Below are 18,102 nucleotides of genomic sequence, written 5' to 3'. Positions count from 1 at the left end.
CTCTAGGTTTCTGCAGCCCTTACTAGAGGATTGAGAGGATTTCTGAAGCTGGATGGGTGGCTCACTTATAGGATAGTGAGTAGTAAAAGCTGGCAATTGTGGGAAGGTTTACAGTAAACAGCTCAAGTTGTCAGACTGGAGTGAAGGTATATGATATAAATGGCATTTAAGTTTTAACCAAATCTTTACCGCCAAGATTTGGAAATGTGAATGCATGTCCCGGTCAGTGTGGTTGTGTAGCCACAGGCCCAAGGGTGAGCGGCAAGGTCTGCCCATGTATGAGGCATGCCAGAAGACTTTGGAGTTGATTTCCAAACCCTGCTGACTTGCCAAATTACACACAAACACATTGCATTCCAGTTTTAAAAATAACGTGACCTTCAGGAAAACTATATAAGACAATTCAATTACTGTTGTCTATTCTCAGATATCGGTTAGTAAAAAATTCAGAAACTTAGAGAATAACAAACTCTTATTACATATCCATTCAGCTTAGTCTGCTTTTCAACTTTTAGCCTTGTATCCAATTCAGATGGACTCCTCTGTCTTTACTCTTAACAGGATAGTCTTATGAATACTGTGTACAATGTCTGTCTCAGGGCTTTTCAGCTATTGTTTGCTGGAAAAAGAATGATCTTGCTGCTGCCATGGAATCGGGCGTCCATTGTTACAGAGCTATTGCATTCTAGAATGTCAGACAACAGAAATCACGTTTTCTGTCTTCTGCTCAGTGAGCCTTTTTATGCAGAAGGAGATCAAGGACTTGGCTTGAAGTAGGTAGGGTGCATAACAGGATTTAATATTCAGCATCTCTGTGGAAAAAAGAGCTAAATTATACTGAAGCATTTCCTTTGATGAGGCGCTTTACAGTATCAAATAGAATCTTAAAGATGCTGTCCCCTGAAAAATAAACAGCTGTGAGGCCTAGATGAATGTATGAATGTGCTGCAGCATTTTAAAACTGGCAGGTTTTGAGGGTATTTCCTTGTAGCAAAGCCAAACATGTCAAAATCATAGCCTTCCCAAACCGTTTTTTTTTTTCAATTCTGTCCGGATCTGTCTCGCAGAATTTTTTTTTGTGGTCTCTTTTTCTATGCTGGGGGGGGGATTTTGTTTTATTGTCTTCTCAAAATATCTGTCCATTTTGCTTATTTTGTTTTTCAATTCCAGAAGGGCATCGTATATTTTTTTTCGCAGTCCCTCAAGCACTCAGTCATAAACTCTGCCAGAGATTGGCAATAAAATATTCGAGACTTCGCTTGTCTCTTTCACCTCTGCCGTCTTTGAACCTGTGGGCTCCAGTTAAACAAATGCCCTGCCGTCCGCTGTGTGCTATGCCAGGGGTCGGGACGAAACACTGTTGGCCTTCTCTGAGGTTGCCCTGGCTGACAGTGGCCACCTGGTGCCTCCTGTGCCGCCCTGGCCTGGGTGCCGTCACCCTGCCCCCTGTGCTCGAGCAGGAGCTGCAGGCGGTGACGGCGCAGGTGGTGGTGCGCAGCTCTCCCTGCAGCGCCACGTGCGGCCTGGGGCTGCGGACGGAGGAGCTGTGCCTGCTAGGAGGTGGTGGAGCGCACGAGGGCTGTGAGGAGAGGAAGGCGGAGTGCCTGGTGTCCTGGGACTGTGGCCTGAGCACCTTCACAGTGACCGCGGGGGACGCCCAGGAGCTGGACTGCCTCGGCGAGGTGATGGAGACCATGGGGAGGTTCAGGTTCGTCTTCTCCTGGAGGTATGCCCGGGGCGTCGTCACCACGGACGACTCGTTCTTCAGGCGCTACGCGGTGCTGCCCTTGGACAGGCTGGTCCTGGATCCGGTGAGGGAGGCCGACGCGGGGACCTACCGCTGTGACGTGAAAGACAGCCGCTACAGGATGCTCAAGAGGGTCTTCTTCGGGGTCAAGGTGCTGCCTGCAAAGGTCGTGCACCTGCAGTACACTGGTGCTCTTTCTCAATGGGATGCCCTGAAAGACAACCAAACTGGGGACGGATTCAACAGCACCTCCATCGCCACCTCTGACAGCCTTGCCTTCTCTCAAGTCGAGAAAATTATCCTGTACAGCCTGTGTATCTCATCAGGATTGGCAGCGACCATGTTTCTGTTACTTTGCTTCGTCTTCCAAGAGAAGAGAGATAATCGTGCAGATCCATAAGGTCCTAAAACCAGAAGCCAGACCTGGTGGAGGTAGTGGGTTGGTGCTGGTCATGCTCGGCTGATATTTTCCACACCAAAACCATTTTTCTTTCTCATTAGCCTCCCTTTTGCACAATAAATTGACCAGTTCTATTCACAGATTTAAAAACAGTGGTTAATTTCTGATCGATTGGCAAAATCTGTTTATGAGTGGTGTGGAGTGCTTTTCCTGCTCAATTTGTGTCTGTTTTGAGGGTTTGCCACTCAAGGCAATTTCAAATACAGTCTTGAAAGAGAGACAAGTATGTTTTAATGAACACCGAGAATACCCGAGAAGTTAAACAAGGGGGAGACTGCTATACAGTATATAATGCATGGGGGCTTTTATAGTGGCCACTTGAGATAGTTTGAATATTCACAAGCAGGCTTTCCTACACACTAATGATGAACATAATGATTGCTTTCATAAGAAGCTGAACAACCTGAGGAGATAAGGAGCACTCTGTGAAACGGAACTGGCACAGCCCATGGTTCTCCACAAAGCCAGGGTAATTAATAATAGCATCCTTTCTCCACATAAGTTTCTTCTTAAGAACACAAGAAAGCTTGCAGATGAGAAGCCGTTCAACTTTTCTTTCTTGTTTGGTTTCTAGGACTAATAGGCTTAATGTTGTAAGACCTCTTTTTGTTTGTCTTAGGATTACATGAAGGCAGTTTTAAACCACATACAGTAGCTCTGGAACTGGTTTCAGACTCCCACAAACCACTGTGTAAAGACATGTCACCTTTCTTCTGCCTCACATGGCCCTACGCTGAATTTCTACTTCTAAGTGTCCCCAGGCCCTTGTGTTATGCTGATCTTGAAGAAATCCTCCAAGGTGGCTAGGTCAATCCCTTCAGGATTGAAAGGACCTGTGATGATGAAACTTCTTTGTGGAGGATTTAGTGTTGTCCCCCCCTACAAGACAACTTAACAAGGCTGTTTTGTAAGCGTCTGTGGAACTGAATTACAGGGTGATGAGCAGTACAAATCCCTTGGTCTGCCTTTCATTAGATGACAAAAACCTCTCGTACATCTCGAGCTCTGAGGTGATGTTTGGCTAAGGCTGGCTGTGGCAGGGCTTATCTTCACTCAGGTATGATACCAGGAGGTCAAACGAGGATTTTCAATCTTGGGTTTCCCAGGGACTGTCCTTATTTTAACTGGGCGTCCTTGTTGATGAGATGCTTTCTTTGGAAGTGGAGTCCCCCAGTCAAGGGCTTTAAAAGATTGAAAATCCCTGCTTTAAAACAGCACTCTTCACATCACTCTTACGTTAAAAGGAGTGCCTACAGCTATTTGCAGCTCTGCATGCTTAGAACTATGATGGAGGATCTGGCCAGCTGGATTTCTGTCTTCAAGGGCATAATGCAAGCCTTAGTACAGATATCTGATGTTTCAAAACCAAATAGTCCCCACATCCTTGTTTTGATATTGAAATTTGTATCAAGTGGAGTCTCTCTAGAGATAAAGTGAGGATATGATACAGTATATCAGACTCCAGATTAAGTTCTTGGTAAAAGCGTCTACTGCTCTGGGCCCTGATTGATTTGAAGGGAAACTGTTTTCACTGTTGATTCAGCTGAGATATTAATGATCAACACTATTTTTTTAAGTCCCAGACGTGTTCTGTGGTGCACTTTTATGTAAACTTTTTTAAAGCCATTAGAAAGCAGATGACAATCATCAAACTGAATACCACTACCCTGTTGCATCAAAATAGGTTTTTCTAGGACTGTAGAGTGTTCTAGCAAAATAAGTAGAGGGACAATGAAATGGACGGTCCCCAAGTTTATTTTATCATTTAAAATCTCATTTTATTACAACTGCTTGTACAATATATACAAAGATGTCTTCAAAAGCATATACCATTAACAGACCATTAGTAAGAGGTGGTTTTATCTACAACATCAGCATGAGAAGTTCTAGACCAGTATTACAGTACATTGCTGGCTTTTACATTAAATACCGCCCTGTAGGATTATAAGTACTTTTCAAGAGTGGGCTATTCTCGAGATGGACTGAGAACAGCCCACTTATGTTATAATCATCCGAGGATGTCAGTGTATCCTTGCTGTTTATGCTGCTTAGATACTGGTAGAATACATGTGCAATTTAGCTAAAAAATGATGGCATTAGGATGTGTGGATATTTATTGGAGCCACTGTGCAGAGTAGCTATATTACAAACTCAGAAAACATTGCATAATTGTCATTAGTTGTGATGTGATAATTGATATATTTTGTAGGGCATACAATGTGATGGATGTACAGTAGGCTATGCAAACTGTGTCTCCAGTTATAAATGCATGTCTGGTTTAGAAATCATTACATGACTATGTATGTGTGTTTATAACACTAAACATGACAGTGGTGGAATTCTGCACTATTACATGCTAACCCAGGTGCAGATGTGTTTCAGTTGTCATTTTGTAAGATCTGTACAGTATAGATTGCCTGTGCAGATACACAAACAAGACACACTACTCTAGCGCATTAAAGCTTTCCTGAGATTCTAATCAAATCTTATCAGTGGCTTATTGAGAATTCATATCCTTGCTATTCTGTAAGTCACATTTGATCCTATTTTAACATCACATGCCTGCTGAAAGCCATTGACTCTTCTGAAACAGCATGTTAAATAGTATTTGCAGCATTTCATGTAAAAATAGCAGTATGGGTTTTTAAAAACAGGCTATCTGAGATATGCTTCAAGAATCATAAATCATTGTATATAAAACAGCACTGTTAGAATCGGTCTGTGAATCTCAAATGCTAGTGTACTGTAATAAATGTGCATGAAATCTGTTGGCACTCTTTGATCTTACCCTTTTAAAGCCTCGTTATGCAAATTGTGGTGTTAACATTGTCCCATCTTTTTATGCACACACAATGAAAGTGTACTGAAACCATAGTAAAAGTAGGTTAAATTAGAGGAAACATAGGGACAATCCCCAGTAAGGTTGTGTGAAGTTACCATGTTTTGTCATGGCATGGCTTCATAAGGGCTGTGTGCAACTTGAATTGATTCCCTCCATGTCCCTGAGTTACACGGTGGTGACAGAGAGCAGAGGGCTGGGACACATGATCTCACTGGTGCCCACAGCTGTCTTGGTGCCATGGGTCAGCAGCTCCTCAATTGTGGTCCAGCTGTCCAGTAACTTCCTGTTGCGGAGCTGAGTCCGCTTCCTGTTGCTAAGCTCCAGCACCACGCTGGACGCCTCCTTCCTCCTGGCCCCCTCCCCGCCCGACCCCCTCGCCAGCTGCCTCTGCCTCTGCTCCCTGGCCGTCAGGAGATGCCTCCTGCGCTCTGTTTTGCTCCAGTAGCGCCCCATCTTCACCTCGCTGCGCATCTCCTCGTCTGTGGTCACCCCGCCTCGCTCATCTGCCAGCCGCGAGGCCCGAGCCTTCAGCAGCTGGTTCCTCAGGACCCGAGGGTTGGGAAGCCCCTTTTTTGACTTAGGTAAGTCCCCCTCCTGGGTGCTGTGAAGGCCAGCTTTCTGGCTGCAGCCTCTTGCAGCCTTGGGCCAGGATCCGGCAGCGCAGTCTTGTTGGGTTTGATACGATGTTTGGCATCGCCCTTCCCCACGAGCTGAAGCCCCCTTGCTTGGGAGCTTATCCGTTTTCTTGCTGCATTCCAGTGGGCCCAGCCTGTCGCTCAAACCACGTCTACAAATGTCCCCCGGAAGTATTCCCCTGTTGTCTTCAGCTGTGCCTCTTGGCCAGGAGCCACTGTGACAGCCCACCTTGCTGTGTTTGATTTTATCATCCTGGCTTGGTTTGTGGGTGCTGTCCTGTGCAGGTTTCCTGTGATGGGGCTGCTCGGGGGGAGTTTTGTACTCCTGCGCAGCAGAGTGGCTTGCTTGCCGTCGTTCTGAGCTCGGGGGCTCCCCCTGCTGGCTGCCTCTCCCTCCCACGTCTGCTAGTGAGTCCTTTTCCTGCATAGCTCTGTTCTGGCTGCAGGGGGAGCCACAGGGGGAGGCCCCTGTTTTAGGGGAAAGCCTGGGGCTGGTGCTAGAGCCGTACCTGCTCAGGTGAGGGCTCTCTGCTTTCATGTACTGCACAGAGGACACCCCCATCATGCACCTTCGAGCCACAGTGGTGGGGCTTGCGTCTTGTGGCCACCCACCCCTTGGCTGGCACGTCAGAGCCTCGGGGATGGACTCCAAGTCGTGGCGTGTCCTGAAGCCATCCCTCAGAGCTGCCTGATCCCTCTTGGCCCCGTCGCCAGCACCCCTGGACGCCATCTTGGCACGGTACAATCGAATCTTCTTCTCCAGCAGCCGCTGGAAGCGGCGGAACTCCCCGGTGCTGACGCTGTAGAACCCGGAGTCGCTGAGCTCGGAGGAGATGAGGGACTCAGAGGAGGGCGACCCCCGGCTGGTCCGCTCCACCGGGGAAGAGCCTGGCTCCTCAGCCCCCTCTTCCGTCTCCAGCCCCGACAGCTCCCCCTGGTGGAAGCTGCCGTCAGTGCAGCCCAGCCCACTGTCCAGCTCGTGCAGGGGAGGGGGGAACCCTGGTCGTTTCTCTCGCACTGCCTCCTCCTCTTCAGTCTGCAACACAGATTGGAGGGAAAAGGTCAAAATTGTGAAATGTTCCATCTGTGATGTGTAATGTTCTCCTAAAATCTTATATCAGGCCAAATACGTATTGTTTTTATTTTATACAGACATAATACAGTATAATACAGTCTGTGTTTGTCTTAGCTAAAAGCATAAATGTTCTTTTTAAAAAAAACATATCTATAGCATATGTTAATGAAATTCACAGATCTGTGCCCCTCAGCTTTCAGGGCCTGGTGATGAAGCTCAGAAAAACAGTGATTCATCTAATAGGTCAGTTGTGTCCCAAAGGCAGTTTAACTGTTTAGCCTTAGCTTGTTGGAACAGACTTGTAGGAAACTGCATTGTTGTGTAAAGTGATTAATTATTGCATTCATTAACTACCATCAAGGCTAACACATTACGTGGGTGGGTTGTAAGACTGACACCATGACACAGATCTACTTATGCCAAGGAGATCTTTTTACCTGGTTCAGGAAGCTGTTTGGATCCTCCATGTTAGTGTTGCAACAGCCAATCAGATAGCCCCTTCCTTTAGGTGCATACCTGTACAACTCAGGGTCCTGAGAGAGGAAGCAGAAGAAACCACTAGTAGTCAGCCTGGCTAAAGTTTAGAAGAAGAAAACGTGGGTGATTACCCAGTAAATTAATCAATCACGGAAAAACCAATCAATGTGAAGAAGGAGCCTGTGGAGCATATAGAATACAGGTCTATACAGAACGTCCTCTCTCTGGACCGAGCTGAGCCTCCGCTGTGCGTATGTAGGTAGAACCAACTCAAGATCTAGCTTATCTAAACTAGAAAACGGCAAGGTACAGGGTTAAACTACCAGTACAAGAGTGACGAGATTTGGTGCATGAAAACTGCGTTGTTGTAGCTATTGCAGAGGTAGACTTAATCATGTACAGTATAATAGCAGAATAATTCAGCCAGCTCCAGGAGGCTAGTGTTTCTCCAACTGGCTTTGAACAAATAGAGCCCTACCAGGTAAGAGACCTCCCCATCTTTTTTAAACCAGGTAGCGAGAGGGCTGAATGTTTATGTTTTTAAATACTTTTAATAATACAGTATTTACCTCTACTGAAAATGAAGCGCAAATTTAAATCTATTTTTTTGCTTCACACTGCTAAAAAAAGGCTTAGTGCTGGGTTAATCTATTTTTAGTAATATGTATTCCTATGACAGTCTACTGTGATACGTCAGGAGAGTGCATGTTGTGTTGAGGGTGCAGCTCTTTGATACCTGGAAGTGAAGTGTACAAGACTTTAAGTTCCATCAGCTAGTGAAGGGTAGATTGTTTTTGCTGCGGAAGGCTGTGAAAGTGTTTTTCTTCTGTGCAGCGGTTTCTCGTGTTCTCAAAAGGGATTTCATTAAAATCTGCCTTGCAGCCTCCCACTGCACATGTGAGCACAGCTCTCAGTTGAAAAAAATTCGATTCGCTAGGCTCGGCACACTGTGCAACATGCCAGGCAGCCTGCATGCTGTGTGTGGCTGTGGCAGCAGTCGAAAACTACCACCTGTGTATCAGTTTTGGAAGATTTTCTTAGACGGGAATCAAAGGGTTATAGCAGGGGGCATGAGAAAGGGAGGCCATTTTAGATGATCCTGCCTGTTTGGTTAATCTAAGAGTCTGTGTACCCATTTCTTGACCAATCACAGTCAGCTTCAACTCACGCTAGTTTGCTCCTGACATTTACTACTCATTGTGCAAAGAAGTGCCCTCTGTTTTCAGTCTCAAATGCATCTCAATCTAATTTCCAAAATGTAAGCTAAGAGCAGAGTAGGGGGGAGGGATTGTTTATGGTCTTATGTCATCTGGAGGGCTAGGGCAAGACCCTGACACACAATCATTCCTGAAAGGTAGTCACTTGTTCCTAGGCCAAGATGAAGCCAAGATGAATATCAGAGGTGATTGTCTTTGCCAAAAAAGTGATAGAAACCAACAAAGGCTTTTTTTTTCTTTGCATGTTAATGCAGAAATGATCTAGAAGGCACAAATGAGTCGAATAATAATAATAATAATAATAATAATTGCTTACATTTATATAGGGCTTTTCTGGACACTCCACTCAAAGCGCTTTACAGGTAATGGGAACTCCCCTCCACCACCACCAATGTGCAGCCCCACCTGGATGATGCGACGGCAGCCATAGTGTGCCAGAACGCTCACCACACATCAGCTATCAGTGGGGAGGAGAGCAGAGTGATTAAGCCAATTCATAGATGGAGATTATTAGGAGGCCATGATTGATAAGGGCCAATGGGAAATTTGGCCAGGACGCTTTACGGTTACACCCCTACTCTTTTCGAGAAATGTCCTGGGATTTTTAATGACCACAGAGAGTCAGGACCTCTGTTTTACGTCTCATCCGAAGGTCAGCGCCTGTTTACAGTATAGTGTCCCTGTCACTATACTGGAGCATTAGGACCCACACAGACCGCAGGGTGAGCACCCCCTGCTGGCCCCACTAACACCTCTTCCAGCAGCAGCCTTAGTTTTTCCCAGGAGGTCTCCCATCCAGGTACTGACCAGGCTCACACCTGCTTAGCTTCAGTGGGTTGCCAGTTGTGAGTTGCAGGGTGATATGGCTACTATAATAAGTAGTATAAATAAGTAGACGCCGGAAGCTTACCTTGTATCCCAGTCGGTCCATAGTTTCTACATCATGGGGAATGCTGGGCAGGTACTCATGGGCGTTGTAGTGGTCACGTGGCAGGGTCATGTGATTGCAGCAGGGCCTGCACAAGAGAGGATATTCCCTGAGTCCAGAATTGAACCCAACACAGTAACAGAAGGCATACTTTATCCTTAGATTGTAGAGCCAGTCTCAATATATCATATTTTGGCCCCTAGGATGTGTAATGCTTTTTATTCTTGCATCAGGTCATCAGGTTGTGCTCCAGCTACAGTGATCAAACTCTGGTATGACACACAGGAGATGCAGTAAGCAGTATTTTGCACGGGGAGGTGCTGTTGTTAATGTACTATGGAAATTGACACCCCAGCCAATTTGCTTTGATGTTGAGTTAATACATGTACAGCACAGTGCCAGGCATGAAACCATCAGTATCTGCAACCTTGTCCTTGTCTATCACACAGGGACTGACGGATATGCTTGTTCAGAAAGCTGCTATTTGCACCACAGCTGTCACAGGGCAATGGGAACTGGTAAAATGCCCTTTTTGTCTGAAAGGGGCTTTTAATTCTACTTTGGCAAAACACCTGTTGTCTTACCTGTCAATATAAGTGCTCAGCCTGGGTGATGACCCTACGGTGACCCCAAGGCCTCTCAGGGTGTCCCAGGGTCTCTCTGTCTGGGTGCTGCAGTCTGATGTCTGCCTCCTCTGAGGGTGGGTCTTCCAGCCATCTATCTGAAGAGTGACCGGCTCATGGCGGCAGCCAAAGATCCTCAGAGCCTCCTGCTGGTTGGCCTGAGAAAAATCCTGCCCGTTTATCTGAAACATGTCACCGAAATGGGAAAAATTCAAAGTCCTGGCACTTATTCTTAGTTTTACATTATACTACATTATATAAAATCAGATGGTTTGATTTTTTCATTCGTAATTGCCATCTCTTTTGCTTTGTCTAACCCTTAGTAAAGCCAAGCTGATTAATTAAACTGATGTGGCCTTCATACCGATGGGGCATTAGAGCATGTTTGTTCTGAAATGTACACTGGCACATATTTTTACACTGAGAGCCCTACAGTGCTTACATCAGGGTTACATCAGGAAGAGTCCTGCTTTGACTGACGTGCCAGTTTCTGCCAGCTGTTTAAACTCTGTGTTCTCCCGGTTACAGCTGTTTGATGTTTGTGGCATGTATCCAAATGAACATCAACACGACAAAAATCGAACTGGGTTTCTACAGCACCGGTTAGTGATGATTTTATCTTTAAATGGCCCTTAGTTAAGTTCAGAACAAGATGCAAAGAATCTCTCCTAGAGAAAATTAAAACCTACGAGTCAGCACTAAGTAGACCAAGCACATCAGTAACCTAAACCTAATCTTTCTCATCCACTGGTTTCATTATTTATGTAAGTCATTGTCTGCAAAACTCATTAATCTTACACCCAAAAAAATCTGCAGTCTTAGGAACAAAAAGAGTCAAACTCATTTAGTCTAAGTTAGTCTAAATTGCCTTTGCTGTTCTGGGATAGTCATGCAGTCAGACCTTGCTGATATGACTGTTTAAACACCTCCTCAGCACAAAAGCACAGCTTCAACGACCCATTGAATAATAAGGCAGTGCACAAGAGGAGTCAAAATATTGACAGGGTTTGTCAGTGTCCCCTGATTCAACACGTATAACATCACTGGGAGATTTAAAAGGTGTGGGACAAGAGGAAACTGGTAGTATCAGGGGCATTTACTTCTTAGAGGACCACAGGAGGAAAACGGAGGCAGGGCTAACACACAACAGCTGTGGATGTAAGTAAGCAAGGATGTGCAGAACCTTTGACCACTCTACTCATTCAATTTCACCCTATCTCTAAAGCATTAGATAGAACGTGTGTGCATGGAGAGGGGATCTGTTCAAACAGGGGAAACAAAACAGATTAACAAATGGTTTAATAAGAAGCAGTAAACAAGCTGCCAATAACCCAAACTTCACTTTGGATCTTTGTAGAGACTTTTTTGAAACAGTAGTGTTCATACTGCCAGGCAAGGTCTCATCAAATACAACCAGAGGTTGTTAGGAACTAGCCTGATAAGATGGCATGTCCCTGCTCAAGGCTCAAGTGAAGATTTTTTTTAAGGTGCAAGTAAAGAGAAAAAAGAGCGAAGATGCAATCATCACTTTCGAGCAATAAAAGGGATGCAGCTTTTATCAATAACATCTTCAGGCAACCCCAGCCACACATGGACCAAGAACTAAATCCCAAAAATGAAGAATGGAAGATATGTTAGAACTGCTGCCTTCAGTCTAAATAGTCTGCAGGCTGTTTCAGTTTCATGAACATCTCCTATTCACACACTGATTTCCACATGGACCAGATACTCACATACAGTGCATATGACAATCAGATACTGCAAACCCCATGTGGGAACTGACTACTCTTGTGATGTGTTATTTTCAAATTGGTGTATTGATTGATCAATCTAGCTGAATGGTGTAAAGAAAATTGTTTTACACACCCAGGGTAGAAATGAAGTCTTAACTGCACTTGTGAGCGTTCAGTTCCTTTAAGCATGTTTGCTTTCGTGTGCAAAAACAGTCACGACTGTAAGTACCGAAGACACCACACTGCATGTGTTTCTTCTGCTGGAGTGCTCAGGAGAAAAGTCCTGCACAATACATGTCTTTGCCCAGACCCACGCAGACACTGCAGTTCACACACAACTCAGCCACACAATGAGCCACACAGAACCCCAACAGCATGCACCCCCCCCCAAGTCTCTCCTCCACAGACACATTCCCTGCACACATTGATTTCAGGTTATCACCCCGAAAGCCTCCATTCCCCCCAAGCCAGCCCCATTCACCCCAGTCCAGTACTCACCTCCAAGCCATCACCTAGCCAGAGCCCAGAGAGCCGACAGCCCATTGCCCTGCCGAACCCGTGCCAGCCTTTGGTGCCAACTTAGGTGTCCAGTCCAGTGTGGGATATATATTAATACAACGAGAGAGAGAGAGACAGTCCGGCCCCCAAAAATAAAGGGAGACTGATCTGGGCACTGTGGTGGCACAGGCACTACATGGGCACACTGCAGCAGCACAGTGCCAGTCAGAGCCAGTGCGAAGCTGCTGATCGGTGTGTGGATGTGACAGCTTAGCGCCGCAGCTCAGCCTCAGCTGCCTACTGTGAGTGTACAGCCCGACTCAGGCTCCTCCTCGCCCAGCCTCTCTGCTCATGCATAGTAACCTTGCTCCTGTGCTTTCTCTTCTCCCATTGGTGGAGGGGCTACTACTACTCTCCCAATCCTGTGGCCTGCAGAGAGAGAGGGCACTGCCACTCCACAGCTTAGCTCCAGCCTAGTCCTAATAAAAGAATTACGTACTGTACATGACAGGTTTCGGAAGATGGTTTTTTTCTCTTTTTTCCCTTTCTCCCCAGCACAGAATGTCTGTATTTCTGCAATGGAGGACAGCTTGGTGAAAAAAAAAGTATAGGAGTTAGAGAAGCCTGGTCCTTGTGCACAGTCACTGGGAAACAGTGGCTTTGGGGTATTATTAGTGCACTGCACAGCACTGCTTTTCAAAGCCGAGGCTGCTGCTGTGTGCACTTCAAGAAGGGTGAGAGAGATGTGTTCATCTCTGCAACTGCTTGACTCATTCTGTGTGTGTGTGTGTGTGTGTGTTTTTTATCGTCTTTTGTTCAGTGTGTTTGTTTTTTTTTAATCCCTGGCTCCTATCACTGAGTCACAGAGAGCGTGAGGCATTAGTCTTATTCTAAGCATGTTGGCATTGGTCTTTTCACAGCGTTGTTTTTTGTTGTCTTTATTTTTATTCAGTTTGTCCTGGGGTTTTGAGAAGGGTTTGGAGGGGGGGGGGGAGTGACAAATGAGGTTAGGGAATTTGGGAATTAGCCTAGTGGTGCTAGAAGATTTTCTGTATTTGCGGCATCTTATTTCACCTCTTTATTTGGTTGTGTGTATCTCTCTGTCCTTCTGTCTGTCCAGATATGAAGAACAACCCTCGATGAAACAGTATTTCTTATAGATAATTCTCCTGCATTAGTTCCAGTGGGTGTTAGAGCATGAGTGCTGGAAGAGCTGCGTGAGTCACTGTCTCTTCAGAACTGTCTTTTCAGAAGGTCAGGGAGCAGCATGGTCCAGTCCAGCTGAGGTACTAGGCCCTTCAGCCACAGAGGGGAGAAAGGAGGGGTAGGACCAGGTCTCACTGACCACAGAGGGTGAGAAATGAGGGGCAGGAGCAGAACACACTGACCACAGAGGGTGAGAAATGAGGGGCAGGAGCAGAACACACTGATAATAGAGGGTGAGAGATGAGGGGCAGGAGGTCGAGTTCGGGATCATTCAGCAGGCTCGATCAGTGGCCCTAACCGAATCCGCACTGAGGGACTGAATTTTCGAAATCCTGCTCTTGCAAAGAAAGATTTGTCATTCCACCAGGGTTTCAGTTTCTGCTAGCATTTAGCATTTAGCATTTCGAATGACCCAGTTTCTTTTTGCTTCTTTTCTGCAAGCATTGCTGAACCTTCCCTCAAGCAGCCCCTTTTGTAGTCAAGTAACTTAATAAGGCCTTTTTTTCTGAGTTTAAAGAACCTTTAGCTGTATGTGTTTCTGGAATGGGAAATCTAAATTTTTCAGACTTTAGCTGGTACCAGGTTCTAGATTGGCATTCTCTGGAGCTACAAGTGACCCATCGGTAAGCTGGCCCATATGGTCATCTTATCCATGACAGGTGACCCAGATACCTGCCCGTAAGAACCTATGGCAGCAGGTTCTGCTCCAAGGCTTGCTCCATTCCTCTGTGCTGTGGTGCTGAGTGCCGGGAGTTACCAGGAGCTGAGCTGGAGAGCTGAGCGCCTGTCACCCTTGATCACGTTCTCTTCCTCTGCTCGGCAAATACCCCTGACAGCTGACTTAGCAAAGAGGCTGTATCTCTTTTTTTCTGGATTGTTTGTTTTTGCTGTTCTTTTGCATTTTCTTTTCTCTCTCTCTCACACACACTTTCTTTTCCTGCAGGCTGGATGCCCTTAATTGTCTGACAGGATGGAGAAAAGGAGACGCAGTGACTTAGGTTATTTTAAGGCTACTTACAGGTTACTGACAGGTTCTCTAAATTGATGTTAGCCTGCCACTCTCGACACTGGGTCACCACTGACGTGCCTGCACTATGGAGAGTGATCCGCTTGTATTTTGAAATATTTCTACAGTATAAATTACGCCCCGGGTCAGGTTCTAGAGCACACTGGTGAGTTTCCCATCCCTCCCAGAAGCATTGCAAGTCCCACAGTGAAGGGCCAGAGTTGGACCTCCAAAGAATGTGTGTGAAAATATGGAAGTTGTTGTCCATGCGTGACTGGACAGAATGCAAATATATCGAACCCTTACATAAGGGGGCAAGATGCCCACTCAGATCAGAACACTTCAGACTTAGCTTGGTCCTCGCAAGTGATCTGTTGGCTATCCTCTCTGGTAAAATCTAGCTCTGGTTCTGCTGACCCCTAACTTTGACTGTAGTTCTGTCTGTAACGTTACTGATTGCTGTACTGTACTGCCAGCCTCCAATAACGAGCAGGTGGGCGAATAATTAATGACAACTAAAGAGCACGTGAGAGGTCAGGCGACAAAGTCCTGGGGACACAGGAGACACGACGAAGTTTAACTGCCATCTGCTATCCAAGGATTGTTCTGAAGACTTGCTCTGAGGAAACAGCCTAGAAAACCTGTTCACATACAGTATGGCCTCCAGAGCAGCTTTGCCATTATTGCTGAACCCTGTCATCCACATATTGTCAGATCAGGTCTGAATCATGTTTTTGACCCACTAGGAAGGGGATTCCCCAAGCACACACTTGGCTGAGATTTGCCAACAATGGCTTTTTTGGGCTTTCCAAGTAGCAGTATCGCCTGCGGCTTGCCTGACGCTGTGATGTGATGATGTCTCTGTCTCTCCAGTGGGGCTCACAGCCTGGAAATCAGGGGGGGGTTGATGAAAGAGGCCTTTGGAGGCAAAGTCGGCATGATTTCCCTCACTGTAGCAATAAGAAGGATGATGGTCAAGCCAAGTTGATCAAAAACTGATCATTCCAGATTAGGAGGAGAGAAAAGGCTGAAAAATGCTAATTCCATTAGTTTTGAAAATGCAACCCAGCAGTCCTTCTATTGTTAAATGCTTTTCTCAGAATACAGCTTCCAATTGAGTCAATAAATATTTCAGTAGAAGAGAACAGTTGAGGGAAAAACCCTGATTCCAGGCAGTATTGCTTAGAGAGGTCAGGATACATCTCCTATACAGAGAACAAGGATTTCTACTTTTCCAGAACTCAGAGATCCTCTCTCTTCTTTTGAACATCTCTGACTGCATTGAAATTGACCTGTTTTTTTTCCTTTTATTTTTAAACAGTAGAGGCCTCCTCCTCATGTTACAAGGGCAAAATGAAACAAGGCATGAATAAAACATAGGAGATTAAAATAGAGAAGGTACAGCAATTTAACCCTTTCCCTCTCTTTGTGCAATAAATGCACTGGACTTTGTGTCCAAAGCAGTATCCTTGTTTGCCCTGACCAGTGATTCATCCCTTGAAAGGATCATATTAAACTCTCTTTCAAATTTGGCTGTAAAAGCCCAGGGCATTTTCTTTTTTATGAGCATGGCTTATCTATGAATACTGAGTGCGTGGAGGGGTGGCACTGTAAGGGACAGTAAGAGCACAGAATTTCTTACTCGGGGATGGTAACGCACAATCAGGCATTATCAAAGATGGGAAAACACCGTAAAGACATTGCTAGACAGAGCTCAGCACTGCAAGGGATATGGTTCGAAAGGTTGAGAGAGGGCATATTGCATGTAGGAAAAATACAGAGAAATCCCAAGGTGAACAGGATAAGGCATCCGAGTGGCTGAACACAGCTCATGCTGTGGGCTGCCTGGAGGGATCTTATGGAGGGCCCATCGAGCGAGACGGGTCTGGTGCAGGCAGGAGAGAGGGCAAGTGAGGACGAGGCCTGCTCACGGAGTGCTGCCCCGAGGAACTGCTGCAGGAGAAGGAGAGAGATCAGGGAGCACTCTCTCTCCCACACACACCATCGCTAAGTCTCTCGTAACACACAAACAGCACACTTCTCAATGGCCAGCTATGGTTACTTCTCCTTTTCTGCTTCGTGTTTTGTATACCACATCCAGGAGAACACTGTGCTGGATTTCAAGCCATCAGAGAAGTGGTAGCCGCTAGGGCAAGGTGGAGGAGTTACTCCAGACACTTCCTTATATGTGAGCCAATTAATGAAATGTTGCCAGATGATCAAATTTAGAAAAAAAGTACTTTATGATCCAATGTTAGCTTTTAAAAAAGAAAATAGATGAGGTATTTCACATGACAAGTGGAAATTCTGGGTTGCAAGAAGTTAAAGTTTTCAATAATGGGAAAAGACCAGTCCTACATTCTCAAGGTCGAGGCTGCTCAATCAAGAGTCCCTGACCCAGACTCGGACCCTGACCACCCAAATCCCACCTGCCAGCCTGCCTCACAGCCCTTTGCAAACTTCAGCAGCCTCCCCAAAATGTGGCATCTGTGGGAGATTCTCGCGAGTGGATGTAGCAAATTATACTTCTATAATGACAGCTAGTCGTTTCTCGGTCTCTTTTGTCCAAATTTATTTCACCGAGAACGTGTCACCTCACAAAACAAAGTCTTTAATGAAGTTTCTCGGAATGACCCACAGTCAAGTGTCAGAGCTGGGGCTGATAATATACCATCGTGTGGTACCACCTGCAACACAAGGACAGATATTTCAAAAAGCAAAGCATCATTAGCTGCTCACCTTGACGGTAGCCCATGGGGGGATGATGATGATCATGACGGCTCAGGTTGTGTTCTTCTGTTGTCCCCGGGGTGCGCAGCGTGGGTGAACGGGCCTGAGAAGGACACCAACGAGCAGTGAAGAGCAGCAGCAGCAAAGTCTCACACACACAACCAAAGCTAGCGGGCTCTGCTCATCCTTCAGGCTTATATAGACGAGAGGCAGTCCTGCATTTGTTCAAGTGTGTGTGGATGCAGGGAGGGAGGGAGCTTTCTCACCCCGTGAAGGGATCAGGTTATGTTTAAACTTGTCTTCCCGAAACACCCTTACAATGTGCCCCCCCCCCCCCCTCCAAACAGACAAACAGGACCCCCCACTGCTCAAGGCAGATTGAACAGACAATGTCCCATGCTCTGGCCTATGCCAGGAGTCCTACGGAGCCCATTAGGAAGAGATTAAGGAAATCTCCTTCTTATGTGGTCCGTCACTCAAGCAACTCTTCATTGTTCAGCCTCCGTTAAAGGATAAAAAGTTTAAAAGGAAGGGAGGGACAGGAAATCTTACAGCAGGGCAGCACCCCCACCCCACTGCCACCATCACCCCAAGTTCCATCAACCCCCCTCCCTCCAGCTGGCTGTGTTTCTAGGAGAAGGGGGGCGAGCACCTTTCACAATTCTGCACAGTGCTTTTTGACCACAACTTTAAACCACCAAGAAAAAAAGAATTACAATTCTCTGCCAAAGTCATAAGACTGATACTGAAGGGAGAAGAATTCGTCCAGATCAAGTCATCCACCCTGTTCTTTTGAAACTTCTGTCCAGGTCTTTAAAAAAAAGCAGCACACATTTAGATCTTCATGTCATTTGCAGCCAGGCGATGGAAAGTAAAACACGTAAGACAGTTCTGGGCTGGTGCTTTTTGCTTTAAAGGCAAGATA

The 18,102-nt window shown here is 46.0% G+C and overlaps 2 protein-coding genes across 3 annotated transcripts; one reads left to right on the top strand and one right to left on the bottom strand.

The window, feature by feature from the left end:
* Nucleotides 1-173: 173 nt before the first annotated feature.
* Nucleotides 174-2,285, top strand: tmem81 (transmembrane protein 81). Its single transcript, XM_088640235.1, has 2 exons — nucleotides 174-777; nucleotides 1,171-2,285. The coding sequence occupies exon 2, from the start codon at nucleotides 1,311-1,313 to the stop codon at nucleotides 2,145-2,147; it is 837 nt and encodes a 278-aa protein (XP_088496361.1). The 5' UTR covers nucleotides 174-777; nucleotides 1,171-1,310; the 3' UTR covers nucleotides 2,148-2,285.
* A 1,661-nt stretch (nucleotides 2,286-3,946) lies between these two features.
* Nucleotides 3,947-17,324, bottom strand: LOC148658714 (uncharacterized). Of its 2 annotated transcripts, none has more exons than XM_088640232.1 (5): nucleotides 17,187-17,324; nucleotides 9,966-10,186; nucleotides 9,364-9,469; nucleotides 7,197-7,292; nucleotides 3,947-6,720 (listed from the first exon to the last, which is right to left on the bottom strand). In XM_088640232.1, the coding sequence occupies exons 1-5, from the start codon at nucleotides 17,220-17,222 to the stop codon at nucleotides 5,215-5,217; spliced, it is 1,965 nt and encodes a 654-aa protein (XP_088496358.1). In that variant the 5' UTR covers nucleotides 17,223-17,324; the 3' UTR covers nucleotides 3,947-5,214. The 2 variants fall into 2 exon arrangements, with proteins under 2 accessions (XP_088496358.1, XP_088496357.1); XM_088640231.1 differs by lacking the exon at nucleotides 17,187-17,324 and adding an exon at nucleotides 12,236-14,143.
* Between the last annotated feature and the right edge of the window lie 778 nt (nucleotides 17,325-18,102).

The sequence above is a fragment of the Lepisosteus platostomus genome, chromosome 7, assembly GCF_059453375.1.
Source record: "Lepisosteus platostomus isolate fLepPlt1 chromosome 7, fLepPlt1.hap1, whole genome shotgun sequence".
Lineage (NCBI taxonomy): Eukaryota > Metazoa > Chordata > Actinopteri > Semionotiformes > Lepisosteidae > Lepisosteus > Lepisosteus platostomus.
Note: the sequence above shows the minus strand (reverse complement) of the source record. Positions and strands in the feature narration are given on the sequence as shown.